The 27,829-nt window shown below is 42.2% G+C and overlaps 1 protein-coding gene across 4 annotated transcripts in view; it reads right to left on the reverse strand.

Moving 5' to 3' along the window:
• WWC2 (WW and C2 domain containing 2) overlaps window positions 1–27,829 on the reverse strand; it is a 192,914-nt gene that overhangs the window by 117,405 nt on the left and 47,680 nt on the right. For 3 of the 4 annotated variants that reach the window (XM_058192842.1, XM_058192845.1, XM_058192843.1), the window contains one exon: window positions 20,457–20,566. In XM_058192842.1, coding sequence (XP_058048825.1) covers window positions 20,457–20,566 — 110 coding nt within the window. Of the gene's footprint in view, window positions 1–20,456; window positions 20,567–22,671; window positions 22,816–27,829 lie in introns of all 4 variants that reach the window. The other variant, XM_058192844.1, reaches the window with a different exon arrangement.

Below are 27,829 nucleotides of genomic sequence, written 5' to 3' on the forward strand. Positions count from 1 at the left end.
GCCTTTTAAAATTAGGATGTCTACCTTATAGTTCCAGAGACAGCAAAGAAAACACTCAGAGGTTATTGATTAATATGTTTAAGTGATGGCAGAATGAGTGATTTAATGGCACTTGATGAAGCAGATTGTGTTTCTGATGAAGTACTGGTAGGTTGTGCTCAACCAAAATTAGACTTGCTAATTTCAAGGCATTACAAGATTCTTTGGGGATTCTACTGCGAAGGACTAATAAGACTATTCCATTGGAAATTGTTAATATTGCCTAATCTCTGTTACTTCAGCTGCATAAAAAGAATATTTGCTGCAGAGCTTGCACTCTGACTGGCATCCTATGCACAGATACAAATTATTCTTTCTGCAATCTCACATACTGGGAGGCACATATTTAGTCAAGCTATGGTTTTGAAGTCATAACAGCCCCATATATCTGACTTTGGTTAACATTATGCTGGATTACATCTGGTTAATATTTAGACTATTATATCATAAGTGGTATAAGTATACCACTCAGAAATCCATGGCTATAAAGTCAAATTGGTGAAAAAACATCCTAAAAGATAGCAATAGCAAACAAGTTCATGTTCCTAGAGAATAGGTCCAGATTTTACATGTTCTGCAATTCCTCCCTGCTACCTTTTCCCAGCATTTATTGACTGTGGCCATTTTGTCTTTCTTCACAAAAAATAAATGTAAGATATAGTAAGGGCTACAAAGTTTCACTCCATATGGTTTTGAGAGGCACATGACATGGATTTTGTAAATTGCTAACATAATTAGTTTGTATTTTAATTTGATTTATTTTCTCTCTTTTAAAATGATGTTTGGTTTATTAGCTTGGCACTTGGGACTTCTCTGGAGTTTTCTTGGGGGTCTTCCTCAACGTTCCTGTCCCTGTCCCTAACTGGCCTGTCCTTGCTTTTGGAGCAGGGGCGGTGCATTCAGCTGTCCAGTGGCCCGGTTTCCCACACTGAAAACATAGCATAAGTGGGCCACTCAAGAGGCAGAGGCTCCACCATCCTGGCCTCATGGGCACTTCCCATTTCGACCTATAGTCATGTAGCTCCACCTCCAGTTCCGTAATTGCTTGGTACCAGGCACCCAAGTGGGGAGGCAAGCCCCGGTAGACACAGGCCTGGTACACCATGCGGCAAAGGCCTTTCTTAAATTGGTGCACCAGCAGCCATCCTGGCTAACCCCACCGCTTATCGGACAGCAGTTGGAATTCATGGATATAGTCCACGATTGGCCTGCCTCTTTGCCATAACGCCAGCATCTCTCCCTCCACCTTCTGGGCCATGGTATGGTCTTAAAATCTGTCACGCAATGCCTCCAAGAACAGGCTGACATTTCCCAATTCCCGGCCATGTTTGCTACATAGGTCGGCCACCCAGTCGGCGGCCTCATCATCCAGCACCACTGCTATGGCCCACTGGGAAGTGTAAAGGTGTGCATATCAATCCAGGTGGTCTGTGTTGTGGTCCGCCAGCAGCCTGCGGAGCTGGCAATTGAGTCGGACAGCGATGAGGCTGAGGAAGAACATGGGCCAATCCTGGAAGCTGGGGAAGGCCTGGATGAGGGCTCTGCGTCGGAGGCAGAGGTGGGGCCAGGGCCATTGGGAAGTGATATGCGGACTCTGGAGCCTCCAGAGGCTGACAGTAGTGAGGCAGAGGAACAGGCTCCTCCTGTTCCTAATGCATGCATGAGAAGAGCTGCCAGAAGACAAGAGCAGCTAAAGCAAACCAACTTGGGAGTAGGGCCAAGAGATGATTGGCCCCTCTCATAATGTCGTGTCCCACTCCTCCTCTGATGGCCGGGTCGGGGAAGTCCGTATCAAGCGTGGCTTCTGCAGAGCCTCTGCAGCTTTGCCAAAGTTCTGTCAAAGTTGGATCTATACATTGCATCGTTTCATCCCCAGCTGCCGGTAATCCCAGCTCGTGGCTGGCTTCAGGTGCACATGCTATCGGAGGGAGGTTCGTTTGCTCGGTTTGTCCGGGCATGGTGCCAAGGCTGGGGGCTGGAGGCATGCCAGGACATTCTTCTGTACTATCAGTCTCTGGCTGAGATAGCAGGAGATGAGAGGGGCCTGGCTGCGGCGGGGGGGTGGGGCGGTGAGCGAGGCACAACACATAAGGCTTAAAAGACCAGCAATGGCGTTTGGGCTTTTTGCCAGAAAACAACATTGATAGCCTTGTCTTGCTGCATTTATTTCTTGTTGACGTCTTCTGTTTTTGAACTTTTGCCAAGAAAAGCCTTTGGCAGTTTGCCTAATCAGACCAAGGTTGGTGATAAGACTGAAGAATTGTGCTAGGAAGAATTTGCTTTGATTAGTTTGGACTACGCAGAGAATGAGTTAATTCTCAGCTGTTCTAATAAAGTTTGTTTGTTTTTAAACTGACTGAGTTTACTACTACCTACTTGGGCCTGGGTCACAGCAGTCTATCACCAAGCATAAAAAGAGAGCCACCTTATCTGGACTGCCGTCGAACATCACTCACAGCGCTGGGGGGGTTCCAGGGTGGCAGGGCCTCTTACCTATGCCCGACCCCAGCCGGCCAAGCATGCGCCGGCGGTGGACTAGCAACACTGGGAGGCAACCACTGATGACCACTTCCCCCCTTTGTTGATTCCCCTAGGTAGTAACTCAGGTGTCCGGCAGTGGAGTCAGGCTCCGGCAGCTGTCCCCTCACGTGCTCCCTAGCACGTTCTTGAACTACCTCCAGTTGCAACTTTGGCCTGGCCAAGCAGAAGATGGCAGGTGGAGCCATTGGTTGTTGGGTTGATAGCGGGGGATCTTGGCCAGCTAGCCGGGTCAAATCCCTCCCCCCCGGCTCCCACTGTCCCAGGACCCGCTGTTTTGTAAACTGGCCTCTCTAAATTTCTCTCAGCCAGTCTATGATTTGGCTGCCCAATGCAGTGGAGTAGCTCCATTCCCCTTCATCGTACTCCTCTGTCAGGCGCCTCTCCCACCATTGCGTTAAATGGCTACCAGATAGGGTCAGCATGGGCAATGGAAACCCAGAATCTGCAGCCACCGATGAACTCTTCCACCATTCCCCTGCATCCCTCATAGACAAAGATGGCTCCTGACTGGCTGTGGGTTGGCTTGAGCCGTCTCATTTTTTGAGACACACATCCAGGGCAGGGTTGTCTTGTAGTGTTGACAAGGCTTCCAGGATGGATGGCTTCTCAATCACTGCACCATCCATCCCGGCCTCCATTCCCACTGCCATCCTCTGCAGCTTCCCTCCCTCCTTGCAACTCCAGAGGTTGAGATGCTGGCTAGGTTTGTATGGAAAAATAAGGAGCACTAACTTACTGTCACGTTCTGGCATTTAGCAGACAAGAAATGTAGACAATAAAGTTAATTGGGTACTTTTTATCTGGCAATCTGGAAACCCGGCACAGAGTGACAAACGATAAGGAAAACAAAGTTAGTGCTACTGTGGTTTAACCCTCCACCCAGGGGTGAAAACTAATTTTTTTTGCTACCGGTTCTGTGGGCATGGCTTGGTGGGCATGGCTTGGTGGTCATGTGACCACGTGTGTGTGTGGCCAACTTGTAAAATGTGGTGAAACTCACGTACAATGCTCTTGTTTAGCAACCAAAACTTGGGGGAAAATTGTGGTCATAAGCTTTCTTTCTTTCTTTCTTTCTTTCTTTCTTTCTTTCTTTCTTTCTTTCTTTCTTTTTTCTTTCTCTTGTCTCTCTCTCCCTTCCTCTTTCTTTCTCTCTCTCTTTCTCTATCTCTCTCACTCTCTCTCACACGTAAACACACACCCACACATACACACCCCTGGTCTGGGTACATAGAGCCCTTCCTGGGGAGTTTTTCTGCCCAGATGCAGCAGCAATAGTGGCAGCGGTGGCAGCAGCAGAGCTTGCCTGGGCTCCCCCGCCATTCCGAAACTGTGCTGCGCTGGGGAGTTTTCCTGTGCAGCCATGGTGCCGACGGCAGCAGCAGCAGCAGAGCACACCCTACCCTTCAGGGACCTGAAGGTGGATGGCCCAGCCCAGAAATGGTGCGTTACCCATCATGGACTGGATGAGGGGGTGGGAGGGAAGGCAAGCAGGCGGCAGTCAGCCAAAGGCCCCACAGAAGCCAAGCGCAAAAGCCAAGCGCGCTACGTCCAAAAGGCGAGTGAGCCTTGCCAGGTCCCCCTGATGTTGAGCACAGTGGTTTTCCCTTCCCCCCCCTTTGCCAGCATTGGCTTACCTTCTAGATCCTCTCCCTGCAGCCCTGCCATGCTTTCCTCAGTTTCCTGCCTTCCACTTGCTTGCCTTCACACATGGCTGCGGGCTGCAGACTGGTTTGGGGGCGAGGCCAGCCAGAGATTGCTACTGATTCTCCGAACAGCCCCAATCTCCGCTACCTACTTGCCTAATCAGGTCCGATCTGGTAACATTTCACCCCTGTCTCCACCCCTTAAATGCCCTCTACCCCACCCCCACAAAGCCGTGGCCCCACGGTTCCACCCCTTGGCCCCCACCCCATATAATTCCCACCCCTCATGCTGCTATTTTGCCAGCATCTTTGCAGCTGCACAGCTTTCCATCTGGCACGCCCTGACACATGCTTGTTTCCAGCATGGTAGGTTCCCTGCACCTATGCGCGCTCTGCCATCCATCTGTTTGGCCGTGCATCAGCTGTGTACGAAGCCCGTGGCCCAGCTGGCCTTCTGTGGGCTCCGTAGATGTAGCAGGCCTTTCGAGGATATGCTTGCTCTCTCTGCAGTTCGGCAGCAGGACCGCGGAGTATACGACCTCTGCATGGCTCAGCTGTGAGGCTTGTGGGCTGTCGGCAGGTGTTCGGCAGGTGTAGTCCTCAGCAGGGGTGGACATGCGTTCCAACTGACACTCTCCTTCCCCGCCTGAATGGCAGCCCTGGCGTGGCTGGCAACCCAGGGCTGACATAGCTTTTAACATTCCCAAACTGATAAACAGGTTGGAGACTAGCTCCAGATAAGAAAAAGATTGTTAGTGCAAATTGGGGTCTGGTTTATCTCTTTTGTGAACTCCAAACAATTTTTTTCCTTACAATTTACACACTTTCTGATTTCAGACCTCCATTTAATGAACATGCGTGATATTATGGGGTGCAAATATGTAACATGTTTGACTACATGTAGCTGATTTTCTATGCAAAGGGGAGGTTACTTTTATCCTGTGCAATCAACTTTCCTCTTGCATTTTCTTTGTTGTGTTAACTCTAAAAAGGAATGTAACATGAGGTTTGGAGTTCTCCCTCTCCTTTTTCATAGAGAGATCCCACTTTATCAGGGTATCCCAATAAACTGTTTTTAAATGATCTTCCAACTCGGTTGCTTATTGGGAAGGTAAACCGAGGCAGAACCTAGGGCCAGATTTGGCTATCAGTTTCAATCTTGCTTGCAATAAAAACTTTTCTCTAGCTAAGCTATTTTAGTGAGACCTGTGCCAGCTCTAGCTGTTAGACCAAACTAAGTCATAGGAAATTTGTGGTTTTCTGACAAATTGCAAATTGTAGTCATGGAACTTGAGAAATTTATACAGTATCTTACTCACTCATGCCCAGTTCCTGGGCATCTCATTTGAAATCCTAAAACTATAATAGGCTAAGAATAATAAATCAAAGCAAACAAATGAATACTTAAATGACCCCATGAAAAACACAATTTAAGCCCAAATAATTGAGGGTTGATCTTTACTGTCTGCCTGAATGCCAAAATGTATGACATTCTACCAGCCCTCAAAGGGTGAGCTGTCTGAACAGATAAAAAGGCTGCAGAAAAGCACTGTCTCTTCCCCCATCTCAAGGAGACAGAATCCAAAACATTTTTCTCTCAAGATAGTTGCACAGGCAGATTAATTCTACCTGCAAAAAAAAAATGGTATTGGATAACATGGGCTAGTGCCATAAAGGACTTTATAAATCAAAACCAATAATTAGAATTGCATCAGAAACATATTGGCAATCAATCCAGGGGCCACAAAATACGTGATGCTCTGATGCAGCACTCTAACCGATCAGAAAATGGATTACCATGTTCTGCACAGGGGTGGGTTCTACTTACCTTTACTACTGGTTCGCATGGGAGCACACATGCGCTTCTGTGCACGTGCAGATCGTCCATGATGATGTCTGGGAGGGGGGGCGGAGCCTCCCGCTGCTTTTAGTACCAGTTCATAAGAACCGGACTGAACCAGGAGCAATCCACCACTGGATCTGCACCTATGGAAGCTTTCTTCAAAGGCAGTGTCAAATAATTTTTTTTTATTTTTTTTTTGTTTACATTTATACCCCGCCCTTCTCCGAAGACTCAGGGCGGCTTACAATGTATAGGGCAATAGTCTCATTCTATTTGTATATATTTACAAAGTCAACTTATTGCCCCCCCAACAATCTGGGTCCTCATTTTACCTACCTTATAAAGGATGGAAGGCTGAGTCAACCTTGGGCCGGGCTCGAACCTGCAGTAATTGCAGGCTTTGTGTTCTTAATAACAGGCCTTACCAGGCAGAGCTAAACCGGCCTGGTAATGCATAATTGTCAGACACAATCAAGTGGCTCTGGAACTCAGACTTGGAGGTTCCTTATTGTTGACTCCACTGTAATACAAGAATGTCGCTAGACTGCCTGCTTTCCTTCAGGAAACCAGATATAGGCCCAAGTGTTTGACTTCATATGGATCCTCCCACCTATAAAATCCAGACTGCCATATCTCTTAACTTCACCCACCAGGACTTCCTTCCTTCAGCTGTTCATTTCACAACAGTAATGCAATAAAACCAGTCTTGAGTTTAAGAGGGCATGACTATCTGTTACTTTCAATCCAAAAAGGGCTGCAAACTGATGTACCAGTTCCAGCTGTGCAAAGGCCACTCCAGGTTTTGCTGTTCAATCAAAAGTTGTGAATCCAAGAGAGCTCTGAAGTCATGGGCCTGTTCCTTCAGGGACGATACTGTATGTCACAGTCCAAAACAAGCGTGATTAGGAACTTGGTCTTGCCAGTGACCTATTTCAACATATTTTACCCCATCAAATTCTTATAGCCTTCAGACACCAGGTGGCCACATTTCTTGTATCCCTTGTTCAACCCATAACAGAGATATGTAACTGAACATTACCAGCATATATTAGATGTCTCATCTCAAACTAAAGAAACAAGCAAAGCAATGCATTTATATTGCACTTCTCACTGAGGCACAATTTAACAACAGTAAAAATAAATAAACAAGTATTAACCACCAAGTAAAAGTATACAAAAAAATTAAAATTAATGCCTACCATAATATACAGTATTTACAATTATAATAAAAATATTGTCACACAGTTATAAAAGGCTCCATGTAACTACTACCTAGTTTTACTGATTCAATTTACAATAAAATAGCCCTACTAAATAAAAACAGACAGATCTCCATTTGGAACTTCATGGGTTAAACAGCTTAGACCAGTGGTCCCCAACCTTTCCAGCTTGATGCCCTGGCACAGGGAGGGAGGGGAGGAGCGTGTGATTGATAGGCTCACACACATGCGCGCAGCTCCATTTTTGCGAGAGGCAGGTGCCTGCACTGTCCACTTGTGGAAATGGAGCTTCACCCACAAGCAGAGGGCATTTGCGTTCATGCGTGAAGCTCCACTTGCGCAAGCAGAGAGTGCTCACATGCAAAACTCCATTTGCGCAAATGGAACTTTGTACACAAGCGCCCATTGCTCACATGAGGGGAGTTTTGCACATGAGCATGAGTGCCTTCCACTTAATCGAGTGGAGCTTCATGCAAGAGCACAAGGGCCCACCCATCGTTCGCAAGAGTAGAGCTTTCCAGCCATGCCCTTGCCTGCCAGTCAGATGAGTGGAGCTTCACACACACTTGCTTGTCTATTGTTTGCATGGCCCAGTTTCAAACAGGTGGCAGCCCAATAGTGGACTATAGCCTGGGAGTTGGGGATTCCTGGCTTAGACCTGGCATTTTGCAGCCCCTGGGCCACATCCAGCCCTTTGGCTATCCTTATTCTGGCCTATGTGAGGTCAGTTGAAAAATTAGAAATCAAATATAAATAAGTTCACTGCAGCGGGTAGAAGAAGTCGAGCCAGGTCCAGCTCTGTGCAATTGCCATGTGCTCCTTCAGTTGGCTGGTGGCTGTAGGCGGTGAGAGGAGGAATGCTTTTCTGTGCCTGCACAACACTCCTCCCTCACCTGAAGCAGCCTGAGGAGGTGGCAATGGTGGTCATCACATGAAGGAACTCAGGCACGGTAACCCACTGCCTCAGTCAAAGTGTAGCCTTGCAGGTGAGTGGGCAGAACACAGCCAGGAGCTATCAGTTTGGCCCTGCACAACAGTCCCAGTTCCTCATGTGGCCCCTTGGGAAAATTAATTGCCCATTCTTGGCTTACAGGAGAGAGCCAAATTTAAACATAGGTGTAAGCAAGGGCTTCAGTACTCACCCAGCCATAGAAATGTCCTCATTAGGAAGAAGTAAAAACACTGCAAAAGAACATTTCAAACCACTACAAGTAATCCCTGAGGACTACCGAGAGTTTTAATAGGATCAGGTAACTGTGTTCACCTAGAGTCCAGTGGAGATCATCTACAAGAGCAAACAATGCCATTTCTTCCCCATATGCAGGTCTGATGCCTTTCTAAAATGGTTTAACATAACAAACGTCATCTAATTCTCTTCTAACCACCTTTTGTGAAATTTTGCTTTATAAATGGAAAATAGGTAACTGGGCAGAAATTGTATAATACTGCCAGACTGAGAGGTGGCTTTTTCAGCAGGGATATTCCACTTCTTTAAGACAAAAAGTATTACCACTTCCCTCGAAAAAGCATTAATTATCTTCCAAAATTTATATATGCTACTCAAAAGAATAAAATATGACAAAAATATGGAATTGTTTAAGGAGATTCTCAGTCATCCAGGTCATAGTTGTCCCAAAGGTGCTTTTCAAGAGGCAACCAGACTTTTTGGGGTTTTTTTGAGGATTTTTCGCTTCTCATTCAAGAAGCTTCTTCAGCTCTGACTGGATGGTAGGGAATGGAAGGATTATATTCCTTGCAGACATCTCGTCATTTACATTCTTTTAGTGAGTGTTAAGGTCACTTGAAGGTTTATCTGTGTCATCAGGGTCACCTGAGAGGTGCAATTGGGTGGAGCCTTCTTGGAACTGTGGAAAGGACTGTGTTGTAGACTAGAGATAGATGATGTTGTATACCTCACTCTCTGCTGAGAGAGGGCTGTTTAATTTTGACATGGATGGGCTCTTTGATTCCTCTTTCAAACCAGCGGTCCTCTCTGTCCAAAATGTGAACTTTGCTGTCTTCAAAAGAATGGCCTTTGTCTTTTAAATGCAGATTGACTGCTGAATCTAGCCCTGATGGGTTTATTCTTGTATGCTATGCCATGCATTTATGAATGTTTTGTTTCCCCAATGTTCAGATCAGCACATGGCTCACTGCATTGTAGTGCATATACCACATTGCTCAGTTTGTGTCTGGGTGTTTTATCCTTGGGGTGGACAAGCTTCTGCCTTAGTGTATTCTTGGGTTTGAAGCGTGCATGTATGTTGTGTTGGCTGAAGATCCTCCTTAGCTTTTCCAATATGGAATGACAACATTGCTTCCTTTTTTGTTATCTTTGTTGTTTGTTATGGAGGAGCTCATGTAGGGTCTTTTTCGAGATTTGATGAAGTCCCATTTGGGATAGCCAGATGTTCTGAGGGCTTCCTTTATGAGTTTTAGTTCTTTTTCTTTCCCATCTTTGCTGGTAGGCAGGCCTTCAGCTCAGTGGCGTAGGCTTCTGATGATTCCCATTTTTTGCTCCAGTTGGTGGTGGGAATCAAAATGTAAATATTGATCTATGTGTGATGGTTTCCTTAAACTTCAGTGTTAAGGCTTCTGTTTTCCTTAATGTGTATTCATTAAGGAAGACAGAAGCTTTAACATTGAAGTTTACAGAAAACCCACACACACAGATCAATATTTTGATTCCCACCATGTCATGCCATACAAAACAACCAATTCATAAACGCATGGCACAACATAGGAGAATAAACCCAATAGGACTATATTCAGCAGTCCATCTGCATTTAAAAGACAAAGGCCACTCTTTTGAATGCAACAAAGTCCACATTTTGGACAGAGAGGACCATTGGTTTGAAAGAGGGGTCAAAGAGCCCATCTATGTCAAAATTGAACAGCTCTCTCTCAACAGAGAGGGAGGGATGTGACATCATCTATCTATTATTTGTTAAAATAATAGCTAATAGATTAATGTTAGTTTTACAACGAAGAATTCATCCTGATCAATCTGGATTCATAAAAGGGAGACAGATGAGGAATAATGTTAGGCAGATTGTTAACTTATTGGAATATTTAGAAAACAAAAATTTTATTCCAGCAGCATTTATCTTTCTCGATGCAGAGAAAGCTTTTGATTGATTACACTGGGATTTTTTATTTAAATTAATCGAAAAAATGCAATTTGGAGATGGTTTTGTAAGAATAATTAGGGCAATTTATGGAGAGCAAACAGCTCAGATAATAATTAATGGTAGCTTAAAAGAAGCTTTGAAGATTGCGAAAGGAACAAGAAAGGGATGTCCTTTATCACCATTGTTGTTTATTTTGACTCTGGAGCCATTATTGGATAAAATATGAGAAGCAAAGGAGATAGAGGGAATCAAAGTTAGACAACATGAATATAAACTGAGAGTTCTGCAGATGATTTGGTGATTACTTTAACAAACCCTATAAATTCAAGTATATCTCTGTTGGAAATAATTGATCGATATGGAAAAGTTTCAGGGTTTAAGGTAAATCAGAATAAAACAAAAGTGATAATAAAAAATATGACCAGACAACAGAAAGAAAAATTAGAGGAGATAACAGGATTTGAAATTGTAAAAAAGGTTAAATATTTAGGGGTTTATATTACATCATCATGTGTAAAATTGTACAAGAATAATTATGAGGTTCTATGGCAAAAAGTTCAAAAGGAGTTGATTGTTTGAAAAAAATTGCAATTATCATTGCTGGGGAGAATAGCTGCTATCAAAATGAAAGTTTTACCTAGATTCTTATTCCTCTTTCAGATGATACCAATAATTAAGAAAGATAAGAATTTGGAGGAATGGCAGACTGGAATTAATAAATTATATGGGAAGGTAAAAAAGCAAGGGTTAAAATGAAAATAATTCAAGATTCCCGGGAAAGGGGAGATTTAAAAATGCCTAATTTTAAATTATACTATGAAGCAGCTGCTCTCTCTGCAATAAGTGATTGGTTTAATTTAACGGAGGAAAGAATCCTGAACATAAAAGGTTATGACTTGCTATATGGATGGCATGCATATTTAATTTATGATAAAAAAGTGGATAAGGCTTTTAAGAATCATGTGTTAAGAATTGCTGTCTTGCGTGTCTGGAAGAAATATTTTTATAAATTAAATTACAATGTTCCTATGTGGGCAAGTCCTAGACATACAATAGAGACTATAAATTTAGAACAGAATCAGGAAATGACTATATATAAAGATCTTTTATATACTGAAAGAGGTAGTTTGCAATTAAAATCTTTGCACGTATTAAAAGAAGAAGGGAAAAATTATACTTGGTTTCAATATGGGCAACTACGTGCTAGATGGAAGGAAGATCAGAAAATTGGTATAGTCCAGAATGAGGAAAATTTGGTAAAGCAAATTAGAAATCATTCTCAGGAGCATATAAAGAGATTGTATAATGTGTTACTTGAAATTGATTCTGAAAGGGACTTGGTAAAAGACTGTATGATAAAGTGGGCACAAAATTTTCAGGAGCCAATATTATTGGATACTTGGGAAAATATTTGGGTTAGAAATGTTAAATTTATGCAGGTACAGAATTTAAGGGAAAATTTTTATAAAATGTTTTATAGATGACATTTAGATCCAAAGAAACTATCGTGTATATATCCAGATATGGAAGCAAAATGTTGGAGATGTAATTGTGATGACGCTACATATTTCCATATTTGGTGGACTTGTAAGAATATTAAGGCTTTTTGGATAAAAATTTGGTGGATTTTACAAAATGTTTTGAAAAAGAAGATAAATGGGGTTAGCCAAATATAATAAGATTTTTTAAATGTTTTTAATTCTATTTATAAATTTATTTTTATGTCGGCTGTAAACCGCCCTGAGTCCTTCAGGAGAAGGGCGGTATAAAAATCAAATAAATAAATAAATAAATAAAATAAAGTTCCTGCCGCAATTTTTTCTGCTGGGAATTATTACAGACTCTACAGTAATTGAGACTAAACTGATTTTAAATCTAATAACAGCAGCAAGATTACTAATAGGACAGTATTGGAAGAAAAAAGAAGTACCCACAATAGAAGAATGGATATTGAAAGTTACCAATTTGGCTGAGATGGCAAAAATCTCAGCCTTTCTGAAAGACAATACACAAGAAAGATATTTAAACGAATGGAAAAAAATGGATTGACTATATTCAAAGCAGATATAAGACTAAGAGTTATCAGACTGCCTTTGAATGATTAGGATGTATTATTTCTGATTGTTTTGGGGGAGGTTAGGATTTGATGAGAATTGTAGGAGTATAATTGAGTTAGGAGGGAAAATTTTTAAGCATATGTTTGTTTTATTTTTAACTATTCCTTGTGTTTGTTCCGGGATGTTGGGGAAGGTTGGGGGAGGGTTGTGGAGGGAGGGAGGGGTGTCGGGGAAGGGCGTCAGGGGCGTCGGGAGAGGGGCGTCGGGGAGGGGAAAGGGGGAAAACTTTGTAAAACTTTTTTAATAATAATTTTTTTAAAAAGCTGGAAGCCCCTAGCAACAGGGGCGGGACTTAACAACACTGACAGACTCAGTCCTTCATCTGAATAGACGATTACAACCCATGCCTGGCTGCTGTCTCCAACACTATGGAGAACTTCAAGAAGCAATACATGTTAAACATGTTTTAACATACGTTAAAAGTGGCTTATTTGGCCATAAACCTTATTATATAATTATAATACTTCTAGTCTATTTTGGGGGAGTCTGAATTGCATGTAAAAGTTTAAGCATAAACAAATTATATTTTCCAATGAATCCTTAGGTGAACAGAAACTAATCCAACTTCTACATTTTTTCCAACATTAACATTTTGAACAAATCCACTAATTGCTGTATGGTTTATTCAGTAAATAGTGGTTAAACAAAGTGAAATTGTAATTTACACATCATAACTGAAATAACATTTTATAACTTTCAATCTTAGCCATGACATTACAGTTCATAAGCTGCCACAAAACAATGTGGGCTACAGGAAAGTTTGGTATGAATTATTTTCTTAGGGAAGATTAAGAGGTTTCTTTTAATAAGCAAGTCCTTCATAGACTAAAAAAAAGCACGAGGGAAATATTTCTGGATTTGAAACTGTACAATCCTTAACAGTTGCAGCAGTAACTGCCAGTCCAAACATATATTATTACACAGGTAAAAATGTAGCTTCCCTTAAATCACTATTTCTACAGTTAAACTTTAATGAAACATTTTGTAAACTCTTGAGCAGTGCAGTTCATAATTATCAGTCTATTGCATTCCAGTCAGGTGAATTAAAAGCTATAATCTCAATTTTAGCATGTAAGACATGTGACCTGCCTCTGACCCTTATCACAGGCAGCTTACCTTCCACTAACTCAAACAAAGGGTGTTCTCTTAAGAGCACCACTCCTATAGCCAACATACCGATGGTGACTGCACTCCAGAAAAAAATCACTCAAATTGCAACATCAAATGGATTAATGTATCACTGAGAATGCTTTAAGTATCTGATTCTTCATTCTGAAAGGATGAGGAAAAACCAGTTTAACGGGGGGGGGGGGAACGACACACCAATCTACCACCCTCCTCAAAATGCATTTACTAAAAGCTGAAGTCCCTCTTTTCCCAAAAGCCCACAGCAGGTGAGGAGATAATTCTCCACAAATATTTGCATTCTGTTCTAATGGTTAGGGCCTATGAAAACAAAAGCAAATCAAAATTCAAAGTGTAACCAAATTCCAATCTAGCTATTTTATTTATCTATGTATAATCCATACTATTACTATTTGCTCATCTTCTAAGCCTTAAGAATGTGGTGTAAGATCTCTAAAACATTTGATTTTACAATTAATGTAAAGTCTAATATTCTGGAACAATATTTCTCAGCTAGTCTATTGCTGTCCTTTTTAATCTGTAACTCTAAGTATATACCGTATATACTCGAATATAAGCCGATCCGAGTATAAGCCGAGGTCCCCAATTTTACCCCAAAAACTGGGGTAAACTGGGGACTCGAGTATAAGCCGAGGGTGGGAAATGAGGCACCTACCGGTTGAAACCCTCCTCCTCAGCTGAGAAGGCTGGCGGCTCCCCGCCCGCCTCTCACTGCACCGGCAGGGCTTCCCAGCCGTCCGGTAAAATGTGAAGAAGAAAAAAAACTCGAGTATAAGCCGTATATACTCGAGTATAAGCCGAGGGGCTTAAAAAAAAAACTCGAGTATAAGCCGTATAGACCCGAGTATAAGCCGAGGGGACGTTTTTCAGCACAAAAAACGTGCTGAAAAACTCGGCTTATACTCGAGTATATACGGTAATTACTTTTGTCAACTTTTGAGTATTTATTTGAATCAATTCCATTAAAATATTGTAACAACTCACATTCTTATTCTGGTGTTTTCTTTAAATAATGAAATTGCTGTCATTCACTATATTACAAGCTTCCTAACAAACAGGAAGCAGCAGGTGAAGCTAAGCAAGATCACATCAAATACCTGTACAATTAGCACAGGGGCCCCCCAAGGCTGTGTGCTCTCCCCACTTCTCTTCTCTCTGTATACCAATGACTGCATCTCCAATGACCCATTTGTTAAGCTACTGAAGTTCGCAGATGACACAACAGTGATTGGTCTCATTCGAGACAATGACAAATCCGCATATAGACGAGAGATCGAACGACTAGCCTTGTGGTGCAACCAAAACAATCTGGAACTGAACACACTCAAAACCGTAGAAATGGTGGTAGACTTTAGGAGAAACCCTTCCGTACTTCCACCTCTCACAATACTAGACAACACAGTATCAACAGTAGAAACCTTTAAATTTCTAGGTTCTATCATATCGCAAGATCTAAAATGGACAGCTAACATCAAAAACACCATCAAAAAAGGACAACAAAGAATGTTCTTTCTGCGCCAACTCAGTAAGCTCAAACTGCCCAAGGAGCTGCTGATTCAGTTCTATAGAGGAATTATTGAGTCTGTCATTTGCACCTCTATAACTGTCTGATTCGGTTCTGCAACCCAACAAGAAAGACACAGACTTCAGAGGATAATTAGAACTGCAGAAAAAATAATTGCTACCAACCTACCTTCCACTGAGGACCTGTATACTGCACGAATCAAGAAGAGGGCCGTGAAAATATTTACAGATCCCTCACATCCAGGACATAAACTGTTTCAACTCCTACCCTCAAAACGATGCTATAGAGCACTGCACACCAGAACAACTAGACACAAGAACAATTTTTTCCCGAAGGCCATCATTCTGCTAAACAAATAATTCCCTCAACACTGTCAAACTATTTACTAAACCTGCACTACTATTAAGCTTCTCATCGTTTGTGTTGTAAATGTTGTACCTTGATGAACGTATCTTTTCTTTTATATACACTGAGAGCATATGCACCAAGACAAATTCCTTGTGTGTCCAATCACACTTGGCCAATAAAAAATTCTATTCTATTCTATTCTATTCTATTCTATTCTATTCTATTCTATTCTATTCTATTCTATTCTATTCTATTCTATTCTATTCTATAATACTTCTAATCTATTTTGGGTGATAGAAGAAGTTATGTTAATTCTTTCATCTATTCATTCAAGAGGTTTCTGACAGAGCTTGGGCCATTTCCGAGGGAGTTAGCCCACGGCTCGGCTGAGGAGCTGGCGGCTGCCTGGGATGAGGCGGCCGCTGCCGCCTTAGACCGCGTTGTGCCTTTGCGGCTTCTGACCCGGCGACGAACTCGACCAGCTCCTTGGTATAACGAGGAGCTGAGAGAGATGAAGCGCCGGAAAAGAAGCCTAGAGAGCGCCTGGAGGTCCAGCCGCTCCGAACCTGACCGAACACTAGCGAGGTCATATATTCAGACCTATCTAGTGGCGATCAGGGCGGCGAAACATAACTATTTCTCTGCACTCATCGCAGCGGCAGATAATCGCCCAGCCACCCTGTTTAGGGTGACCCGCTCCCTGCTTACGCAGGAGGCTCGGGAGGACCCCTTGCAGGGACGTGCTGAGGATTTTGTTCAGTATCTGTCTGATAAAATCGCTCAGATTCGGGATGGCCTGGACACTGATTGGATAGATCCAGGTGGGATGGCGGAGACGAGTCTTGAGAATGTTATCTGGGCTGAGTTCGATCCTGTGTCTCCTGATGACATGGACAGGTTGTTGGGTAGGTTGAATTCCACCACATGTTTATTGGACCCATGTCCCTCCTGGATGGTACTGGCCACTCGGGAGGTTACACGAGGCTGGCTCCAGGGAATTACCAACGCTTCTTTGTTGGAGGGTGTTTTCCCCGCCGCTTTGAAAGAGGCTGTGGTGAGGCCCCTCCTCAAGAAGCCCTCCCTGGACCCGGCTGTCTTAGCGAACTACCGTCCAGTCTCCAACGTTCGCTTCTTAGCGAAGGTTGTTGAGAGTGTGGTGGCATATCAGCTTCCTCAACACCTGGAGGAAACTGTCTATCTGGACCCATTCCAGTCTGGTTTCAGACCCGGATACAGCACCGAGACAGCTTTGGTCGCGTTGATGGATGACCTCTGGAGAGCCCGGGACAGGGGTTGTTCCTCTGTCCTGGTGCTATTAGATCTCTCGGCGGCTTTTGATACCATCGACCATGGTATCCTGCTGCAACGGTTGGAGGGATTGGGGGTGGGAGGCACCGTTTATCGGTGGTTCTCCTCCTATCTTTCCGACCGTTCGCAGACAGTGTTGGCAGGGGGGCAGAGGTCGACCCCAAGGCGCCTCACTTGTGGGGTGCCTCAGGGGGTCTGTTCTCTCGCCTCTCCTGTTCAACATCTATATGAAGCCGCTGGGTGAGGTTATCCGTGGTTTCGGGGTGGATTATCATCTGTACGCTGATGATACTCAGCTGTACATTTCCACCCCGAACCACCCCAATGAAGCCGTTGAGGTGATGGGCCGGTGTCTTGAGGCCGTGCGGGTCTGGATGGGGAAGAACAGGCTCCGACTCAACCCTTCCAAGACAGAGTAGCTGTGGGTGCCGGCATCCCGGTACAGTCAGCTTACACCATCGCTGACCGTGGGGGAGGAAGTACTGACCCCCAGGGAGGGAGTGCGCAACTTAGGCGTTCTCCTGGACGATCGACTGTCCTTGACAGCCGTCGCCAGGGGAGCATTTTATCAGGTTCACCTGATTCGCCAGTTGCGCCCCTTCCTTGACCGGGACGCCTTACGCACGGTCACTCACGCCCTCGTCACTTCCCGCCTGGACTATTGCAATGCTCTCTACATGGGGCTCCCCTTGAAGAGCACCCGGAGGCTCCAGTTAGTCCAGAATGCGGCCGCGCGGGTGATAGAGGGAGCACCGCGTTGCTCCCATATAACACCCATCCTGCGCGGTCTACACTGGCTACTGGTAGCCTTCCGGGTGCAATTCAAGGTTTTGGTTACCATCTTTAAAGCGCTCCATGGCTTAGGACCGGGATACCTTCGAGACTGCCTCCTGCCACCGATTGCCTCCCAACGACCCGTGCGCTCCCACAGAGTGGGCCTCCTCAGGGTGCCGTCGACCAGGCAGTGTAGGTTGGCGACCCCCAGGGGGAGGGCCTTCTCTGTGGCGGCACCTGCCCTGTGGAACAAGCTTCCTCCGGGATTACGACAACTCCCCGACCTCCGGACCTTCAGACGTGAACTGAAGACTTTATTATTTCAGCGCGCTGGACTATTTATTTATTTATTTATTTTTATTTTATTTTATTAAATTTCTATACCGCCCTTCTCCCGAAGGACTCAGGGCGGTGTACAGCCAGAATAAAAACACAGAATATATACAATTAAAAGAATTTAAAATGAACTATTACTATACAGCCAATAATTAAAACATTTAAAAATTTAAGATATTATTAAAACGCCAATTTAAAATCAACTATTTATGCCAGTCCTGCTTGAATGAATAAATATGTTTTAAGCTCACGACGAAAGGTCCGAAGATCAGGCAGTTGACGTAAGCCAGTGGGGAGTTCGACTAGCCTAAGAATAAAATGTTTTAGCTAAATTTTAATGGGTTTTTAACTGATTTTTTACCGTTTTTAGTGATCTGGCTATCATAATATTTAGTTTTAATTGGGTTTTTAATGTTTATTTATTATATCGTTTTAATATGCCTGTGAACCGCCCTGAGTCCTACGGGAGATGGTGCGGTATATAAGTTTGATTAATAAATAAATAAATAAATAAATTATTCCCTGAATTTTTATTCTGATGAGTATTCAAAGTAGTTAAAAATAATATAAAGATAAAGGTAAAGGTTTCGCCTGCCAGTCATGTCCTAGGGAGCAATATTCATCTCTGTTTCTTAGCCGAGGGAGTCAGTATTGTCCAAAGATACTTTTGTAGTCATGTGGCCAGCATGACTATACACTGCGGTGCATGGAATACTGTTACCTTCCCACCAAAGTGGTACCTATTTATCTACTTGCATTTGCATGCTTTCATTCTGCTAGGTTGGCAGGAGCTGGGGCAAGCAATGGGAGGTCACCCCATCACATGGAACTCTGATCTCGAACCTGGGCTGTGACAAGTCAGTATCTTTAACTGTTAAGCCATCATGCCCTCTAAAAATCATATAATGAATTAAAATTAAAATTAATAACATCAATTAACTAATTGCCTCTATGGATTTTTACAAATGACTTAATTTTTTATTAGATTTAGATCTCATTTTTTGTAACAGGAGTTCAAGACGCATACAAAGCATTTCCTTACTCTAATTTTTTTCCTCAACAACAGTCAATTAGATAGATTAGCTAAATGAGAGTAATTGGGTCAATATAACACAGTAAGTTTCCATGGCTGAGATTAGACTATGTCCTGGGTTGCCCACTAGCGTAACACTTTAATCTCCATTCCATACTGTCTCTTAGATATTTCATGAAATCTATCAGAACTCATCCAAGAATAACATTGTATTGCACCACTGTAGGACTGTATACCTCTCACATTTATAGTAAATTATGCAAATGAGGAGGAGGAAAGTTATGTCAGTAGACATATTAATACAAGTGGAGGCAACTGCTCAGGTTTCTGGCCACTTTGGTCCTCTTCCATCCTCATCCCTCCTGCCCTACAATTTTATGACTAGATTTAGATTTAATCCTCACTGTACCAGTATTCCTTGCTGAATGACTAATTGTTCAAAATTACAACAGCACTGAATGAGGAAGACTTATGACTGTTCCTCATAGATATGGATGTTGCAGCATCCCTGCAGTCAGGTGATCATAATTCAATTGCTTGGCAACAGGCTTGCAATTATAATGGTCATAATGTCCCATTGTCACATGATCACCATTTGCGATTTTCACTGCTGGCTTCCGACAAGCAAAGTTAATGGGGAAGCTGGTAGAAAGTCACAAACAACGATCATGTGGGACGATGCAATTATGCAGGATTTGCCTAACAGCAGTAACTGGAACTACAGCAAGTGCTGTCATAACTGTGTCATTTAGCAATGGAGTTGTTGGTCCCAGTTATCATTATTAAGTGAGGACTACCTATACTATTTTAGGATATAGTTGACCAGTTCTGAATCTAATAGCTTCTTTTCCACCTAAAGATTTTTAAAAGTATTATTTATTACTGTTCAGAAAACTTTTGAGATTTCCATCAGATTGCTGTTACAACTTCTTTTTTATTTGTTTGCTGCCACTTTGACCATCTCTACAATCCTACTAAAAGCCTAAAGAACAAGAACATAGGGAATTCGATATAACTGTAATGCAATTTTGCATGAATGTATTTCTTAGAAGGTTCTTCAATATCTCCTGATTTTCTCATTGAGAAAAAAGTAGATTTGCGGGATTAATTAGAATGTTTTGTCAAAACCTGGGGAGCTCCTTGCACAAACAGAAAACATAATGTTTTAATTGGTAACATGAAAGTTTAAGGTTAATAGATTATGCTAAGTAATTCTGAAATCCACTTGATAGGATATACAGCACTAAGAAAATGAAGTAGGAGGAAAAGTAGCAGCAGTAGAAACTATAATGTTTTTCCTAAGAAAATAAACCAAGTGAATTGCTGTGGGGAGTTTCAACTGTCTCATAAGAAATCTTCTGTTTTCAAGTCCTTGTTAAGAGTCTAACAGCAGAGTCTAATCTGGATAAGCCTTCTTATATAATCAATACAGCACTTACAGAAAACACTTACGGTTTATGTGATCGATATAGTAGACACCAATCTGACGATCATATGCAGCTTCCCATCCCCATGGTAGCTCATCTCCGACACAGTCTGCAAAGGATAATGGCTTTGTTAACCTAAAAACAAAATAACAAAATAATTGAATTAAGATTATAGAATTTTTTCCTAGATACAGACATAGAGAAAATTAAGCAATTTAATTCAGAAGTGCCTCTTCAGGCACTACCCTGTTCAATATCTCCACTTTAAAGAATAAGTGAGAAAAGGTTGATTAAGAAACATTGACAAGGCCTAAATGCTTTTTTTAAAAAAAGATCAGTATGCAGAAAGGATATCCTATGCTCTTTCCTGCATTTTATTTTTAACTGAACATAACTGTTTTATTTTTGCATATTTTTTTCTTAATAATTCCCAGCACTGAATTCTTTTTCATTACAGCTCTCTTGGGCTGTGCTCTAACTCTACAAATCCTGAAGCCAATGCACAACTGGAAAATTCAGGGTGTTTTTCAATTCCTTCAAGGTAGAGCCATTGTCTCTAACTCACCTTGTCTCTGATTTTAAATTCTTCATGGTCTTTGTATAAATAAAAAGCATCACATGCCATCATGGCTGAGAATTTTTTTTTAAAAATGCTACCTTTTGACCTTTGATTGGAAATAGAGAACAGAAGTAGATTCAATGAGTGGTAAGTCTGCCCCTGTAATCATACAATATACAGCCATCTATTGCTTGCCCTAATCATAGAATCTTGGTAAGTGTACAGGGAGAACAAATGGAAGATGATAGTAGACATCAACAGGAAAACATTTTTCCTTTTATTCTTCTAATTATTCTCCTAATCTGAATAACATGCATGTAGAATGATGCTTGTGACCTGCAGAGGATGTGCCATATATAAATGCTGCAAGTAGAGGCTAACTGGTTCCCCGTGGAAGAAAAGATAAAAAGGCTAGAGACAAACCTCCAGTTTATCTACAGTGGAGGGAAGTAAGCAGTGGGGTATCCCAAGGTTCCATTTTAGGCCCAGCCCTCTTTAACACCTTCATAAACTATTTAGATGAGGGAACAAAAAGGGAACTCATCAAATTTGTAGATGACACTAAACTGGCAGGAATAGTAAACACCCCAGAAGATAGACTCAAAATCCAGATGGATCTCAACGGACTTGAACACTGGGCCCTATCTAACAAAATAAAATTCAACGGTGAGAAATGTAAGATTTTACACTTAGGTAAGAAAAACCAAATATACAGGTACAGATTAGGTGAAACCTGACTCAACAGCAGTAACTGTGAAAAGGATCTTAGAGTCCTAGTGGACAATCACTTAAATATGAGCTAGCAATGTGTGGCAGCAGCCAAAAAAGCCAATACAATCCTTGGCTGCATTAACAGAGGGATAGAATCAAGATCACATGATGTACTAGTACCGCTTCATAAAACATTAGTAAAATGCTTTAGTAAAATCACATTTAGGATACTGCATCCATTTTGGTCACCATATTATAAAAAAGATGTTGAGACTCTGGAAAGAATGCAAAAAAAAGCAAGATGATTAGAAGGCTGAAGGCTAAAATATATGAACAACGGTTGCAGGAATTGGGTCTAGTAAAGGAAAGACAAGAGTGACATGATAGCAGTATTCCAATATTTGAGGGGCTCCCACAAGGAAGAATGGGTCAACCTATTTTCCAAAGCACCAGAAGGCAAGCCAAGAAAAAATTGATGGAAACTAATCAAGGAGAGATCAGAGAAGCTAACTAGAATTAAGGAGAAATTTCCTAACAGTGAGAACAGTTAACCAAGGAACAGCTTGCCTTCAGAAGTTGTGGGTACTCCATCACTGGAGGCTTTTAAGAAGTCTGGAATGATATAGGGCAGTGTCGGCAAACCTATGGCACATGTGCTGGAAGCGGCACGCGAAACTATCCCACGACGAAGAGCGCAGCCTCACTGGCTCCTCTTCTGTGATCCTGTGATCACACACATGCCAGTCAGCTGGTCATCGCATGCGCGGGAGCAGTGGAACACAGAAGAGCAGTGTTCCGGCACACATGCGCCAGCCGGCACCCAACCTTCCGGGTTGGCCAGCTGTTCGTCGGGTGAGCTTCCATGCTGGTATCCAGGTGTTTGGGTGCCGGCTCGCGCATGTGCGATGGACTGCCACTCTTCTAGGTACTGGCGCTCCCGCGTGCACGAAGGCAGTAGGGCCGCGCATACCTCGTGGGATGGTTTCCTGTGCCACTTCTGGCACGCAGGCCAGCACGCAGGAACGTTAAAGGTTCACCATCACGGGTATAGGGTCCCCTGCTTGAGCACGGATTGGACTACAAGTCTTCCAAGGTCTCTTCCAACTCTGTTATTCTGTTATCAAGGAAAATGAAGAATTATGGGATAGGATAAGACATTTGCAAAAGAACAATAGCACAAAATATTTCAGAAGATAGAAGATACCAGGTGGAAGCAACAGAAAGATAAAGAAATGTGATATAAAGGGTCATGCTTGTTAAGAACAGTTTTTTTCCCCCTGGAGTTTCAGAACAGATTCCAGAGCTTCCCCCATATATGCTTTGGGATGAAGAACAATTGCTGGAAATCTCAAAAGCTGAATAAGATGGCTGTACAGGCTTTGCAAGGGAAAGAATACCAGCCTGTCCTCAGGTGTGGGAAGAAATAGAGGGTAGTGGCGGTGGTGGTGGTAGGAGAGAAATGTGTTGACTTTTTGCTGCGTGCCTTGAGGATATAATGGAATTCCAAGACCCTTAAAGTCATTGAAAAATATCTCTCTTATGATGGTCACACCAAGGAGAGAGGGGGAAAGAAGGAGAGGGAAAGCGGGGGGGACAACAGAAACATTCATACATGCAGAGGCAATATATACAGTCCCCATGATTAGACACTCTCTCACAGAGACAATACAAATACATATACCTAATCAATCTTTGAGAGCAAATATACAACTACTCATAAATGTATGTATATGTATATCAGTATATGCATATGCATATGGAGAGAGAGAGAGAGAGATCTCAAATATTTGGCATATTTATTCTTTACAATCTTATACCTGCTTCTATTATGCAATCTATTATTCTCTAAATGCCTACAAACTGATGACTGAAAACTTGGTTGCAGAATTTTCTCAACAAGCTAACCAGTTGGTTGTTCTCTGGATCCTCTTTTTACTCCTGTTTGAAGACAGGACTATTTTCTCTTCTCTGCTCCTCAGTTCAAACCTTTTCCTTGTCCAAGCTCATAATAAAAGTGCTGTGAAAATAGTTTATTGCAAAGATGTTTTGGCATGAAAGAGCCTTTCAGAAAGCAAGGAGTTTTTTGTATAAATGAAGTTATAAATGAAAAGAAAGAGAGAGCAAATGTGCAGATATTGTATAGAGGAAAAATGTACTAGTGAGGAGAAATAAAATTGGAAAGAAAGTGGAGAACATAAAAGAGAAGGAAAAGAAAAGAAGGTCTTCTTTTAACACTAGAGAGAATCAACTCAGCGGATACAGATAAAATACAAAAAAAGTGCATGTTGAATAAAGACAGAAGTGGAAATAGAAGAAAAAGATGGATTGGAGAAGTGAACACAATGTAGAGTCTACAAAAAATGAGGCAGAGTGGAACCAAAGAACGGTGGATGAATGAGACAAAGAGCTGAGTAAGGAGAACCAGAAGAGGCTTCAAAATGACTTGAATGCAAGTTTACAATTTATGGGTGTGAAGTAAAAAGCTATAAAGGGTTTGTCCCAAATAGCCAGCCAGACAAAGATAGGAGAGAAATTCTGACTAAAGAGAATTTCCTTTTGTACAGTTGCCTGCCTAATGTTTAATCTCCAAACTATGGCAGTACTTCACTATTGTGACTTACTAACCAACTAGGAGGCTTGGTAACGATGCTTAAAAATCTGATGCCTTGACAACTTACTATTTTATATATGGGAAAGATTCTCACAAGATAATTACATTTCAGTATGTTCACTTTAAGTAATCCTCTCAATTCTTATTCTCCAAGATGAACAGAAAAGGGAGAAAGTTCAACAACTATACTGGCTGAACAGCATACTTTAAAATCCTTAGCAAAAAAAAAATAAAAATAAAGAAAGAGTGAGAAAACTTTTTTAAAGCAGATAATTTTTTTAGTGGTAATCCTGAACAGACAATTGATCATAAAGGAGCATCACTAATCACATGCACTGACTGAACTGGTAGACTGATACTTTGCCCCCTGCTTTATGCAAGGAAAAAATTAAAATGGTGGAGGAGGGTATCCTTGTAGTTATGATACAAAGCACTCATATTATTAGGAACTGAGTCACAGGGTCTGAAAAAAGTTTTCCAGAGAAGAGTCATGGTCCTAAAAACATAGGGCTGTGAACAAATGTCCTTGAGAAAATGTAAAAACCCCTGTTCAGAAAATTGTAAAATCATTGTGTAGGATAAGCAAAGTTGAGAAAGATTCCATCCTGTGTAAACACAGTAATATATATAGTTTTTTTTTAAATTTACATTTATATCCCACCCTTCTCCGAAGACTCAGGGCGGCTTACAGTGTGTAAGGCAATAGTCTCATTCTATTTGTATATTTACAAAGTCAACTTATTGCCCCCCCAACAATCTGGGTCCTCATTTTACCTACCTTATAAAGGATCGAAGGCTGAGTCAACCTTGGGACTGGTGGGACTAGAACCTGCAGTAATTGCAGGCAGCTGTGTTTTAATAACAGGCTATCTTACAGCCTGAGCCACCACGGCTCAGGCTGTAAGTTATTAGAATATCATGAATTTCAATTTACATACATACACCAAGATCTAAATTTTTAGGCAGGTGCTTTCATGTAAGAATTTTATATTGTATGAAGTGAGGTTCAGAATGAAAAAAACAGCACTGAATCAATTAGGGACCAAAAAATGGGGATAATATTCCGTTGCTAAAGGAAAAAAATTAAGCACTTCCAATTGAGTAAAGGAAACTTTAACCACAGATCAGATATAAATACACACATCTAAAAAGGAGGGCTTGATTAGAGTTTAATATATAACCTATTCTTGACATGGGAGCTGTAAAGGCATTCATGTGTTGACAGACTCTTCACAGAATTTAGCTTCCAATCTCTCTCAATTCTATTTTCATATGATATCAGATCTTGCAGAAAAGAATTAATTTAAGTCTCAATTAATGTGTAATGTGCTAGTTTTCAATCATACCTTAAAGTGTATGATAAAGATATAAGATGGATTGCTATATTTCAAATTGATTAGTATGCTGAAGCCAGATCCTGAGAGAGTGTTACAAAGATTATTGAGAAAATATTTCATTGTACTGTATGCAAACAAAAGCTAATCTGATTTCTTAAAATTCCTTACCAACACAATCAACTATTAGCACATAGAGGGAAACTCTTCATTTACACCTATACACTTAGAATATTCAGTGTTCCTTTAATTAAGTAAAGTATGTATTGCTGGCACTTGCAAAAAAATTTAGTGTCAGTAGGTGAAATCCAAACATTTAGTTTCCCAGTATGGTTCTAGACTCTAGAGCTGTGTTGGCGAACCTATGGCACGCATGCTGGAAGTGGCACGCAGAGCCATGTTGCCCGGTACATGTGGCATTTCCCATTCCTCTTCCGGGTTTCTAAGGCATGCATGTGCACCAGCCAGCTAGTCTGCTGCTTACTGATACGCATGTGCACATGACAATCAGCTGGCCTTAATGTCTTAGCGCACGTGTGCACTGGCCATGCCGTCATTGCCGCATGCAGCCTCAGGACTTTGCCATCCAGGAGCACTGCCACTAGTCGCTCCCCTGCGCCCGGCTGCCTGCCTGCCTTGTCACTGCCACCATGAGGAAAGGCACCAAACTTGCGCTGCCCAGGATCCACATGGGCTACCACAGGGGGAGGCCAAGTATGGCTGGTTGGACACTGCCCGGAGTGCGAGACTGGCAGGAGGAGGAATTACCACTGCCTCTTAGCCAACACGAATGGCCTGCTGCCGCAGCCTGCCACCATCCTCTTTCCCCCGCCAGCTGCTCCTGCCACTGCCAGGGAAGCGGCTGCTGCCAGCTCCAGACCTGGTGGCTCACAGGCTCAGCCCGAGCTTTATAAGCCGCTGTGGTAACTGCGCAGCCTCACCAGCTCACCAGAAAGCTCACTGCATACAGACACAGCAAGAATCGGTTCTGCCTCAGAATAACGACTTTCCAGTTGGGCGCGGGGGGGCGAAGCCCATGTGCGGGATGTGCATGCGCAATGTGAAGCGCATGCGTGGGGGAGCACATGGGGGTCATGTGTACATGTGCATGTGGGAGAGTTTGCATTGCATTATGGGTGCTGGCACGCATGCGTGCTGTTGCGCACGCACATTCACACTTCTAGCATGCCACAAGAAAAAGGTTCAACATCACTGCTCTAGAGAATTCCTACAGAATTCATCTATGCTGATATAATAATATTGGTCAACTTTTTTTATAGTTCAGATCATTGCTGAATCATTCTGCCTTGTCTAGGTCATCAAAATTTTCAAGGACACAATAATATATATTAAAGGTTCTTTTTTCCAATATGTAAGACTGAGCATTTGCTGGTTGAGATTTGGAGTTGCCAAGTTTTTGACCATTCAGATAAAAAGTCAAGGTCTTTTTGGAGGATAGCTGTATTGTCGGTGGTGTTAAATAGTTTGACATCGTCAGCAAAGAGAACACAATTACTTGTAATATGGTCACAGAGATCATTAATGTATAATATGAAGAGTGTTGGTCCAAGAACGCTGCCTTGGGGAACGCCACTTTTAACAGGAACAGGATTTGATAGAGCATTGCCAATTTTGACCACTTGTTGTCTTCGATAGAAAAGCTGTAATCCAATTGTGGAGGGGTCCTGAGATGCCGTAGGATTTTAGTTTTAGGAGAAGTTTATCATGTACTACTGAGTCAAAAGCTTTACAGAAGTCTATGTAGATTGCATCTATTGCTTTGCCCTGATCAAGATTTGTAGTCCATATGTTTTTGCAGTGAAGAAGTTGTAAATTACATGATAATTTTTTTCTGAAACCAAATTGTTTATTAGAGAGTAGGTTGTTTGATTCTAAATGGAGGGTAATGGATTGGTTGCTGATAGATTCCATTACTTTGCAGGCGACACAGCAAAGAGAGATAGGTCTGTAATTTTCAACTAGGCGGGGGGTCTCCTTTTTTGAAGATAGGGATGATCGTGGCAAGTGACCAAAGTTTGGAAAGGGAACTGGTCGTGAAAGCTTTTTCAAAGATTATGCTTAAGGGTTCTGCTATATTAGTGGAAATCTTTTTTAAGAAGTATGCACATAGTCCATCAGGTCCAATAGATAGGGATGGTTTCAGTTTGCGAAGAGCTTTTATC

The sequence above is a fragment of the Ahaetulla prasina genome, chromosome 8 (assembly GCF_028640845.1).
Source record: "Ahaetulla prasina isolate Xishuangbanna chromosome 8, ASM2864084v1, whole genome shotgun sequence".
Classification (NCBI taxonomy): domain Eukaryota; kingdom Metazoa; phylum Chordata; class Lepidosauria; order Squamata; family Colubridae; genus Ahaetulla; species Ahaetulla prasina.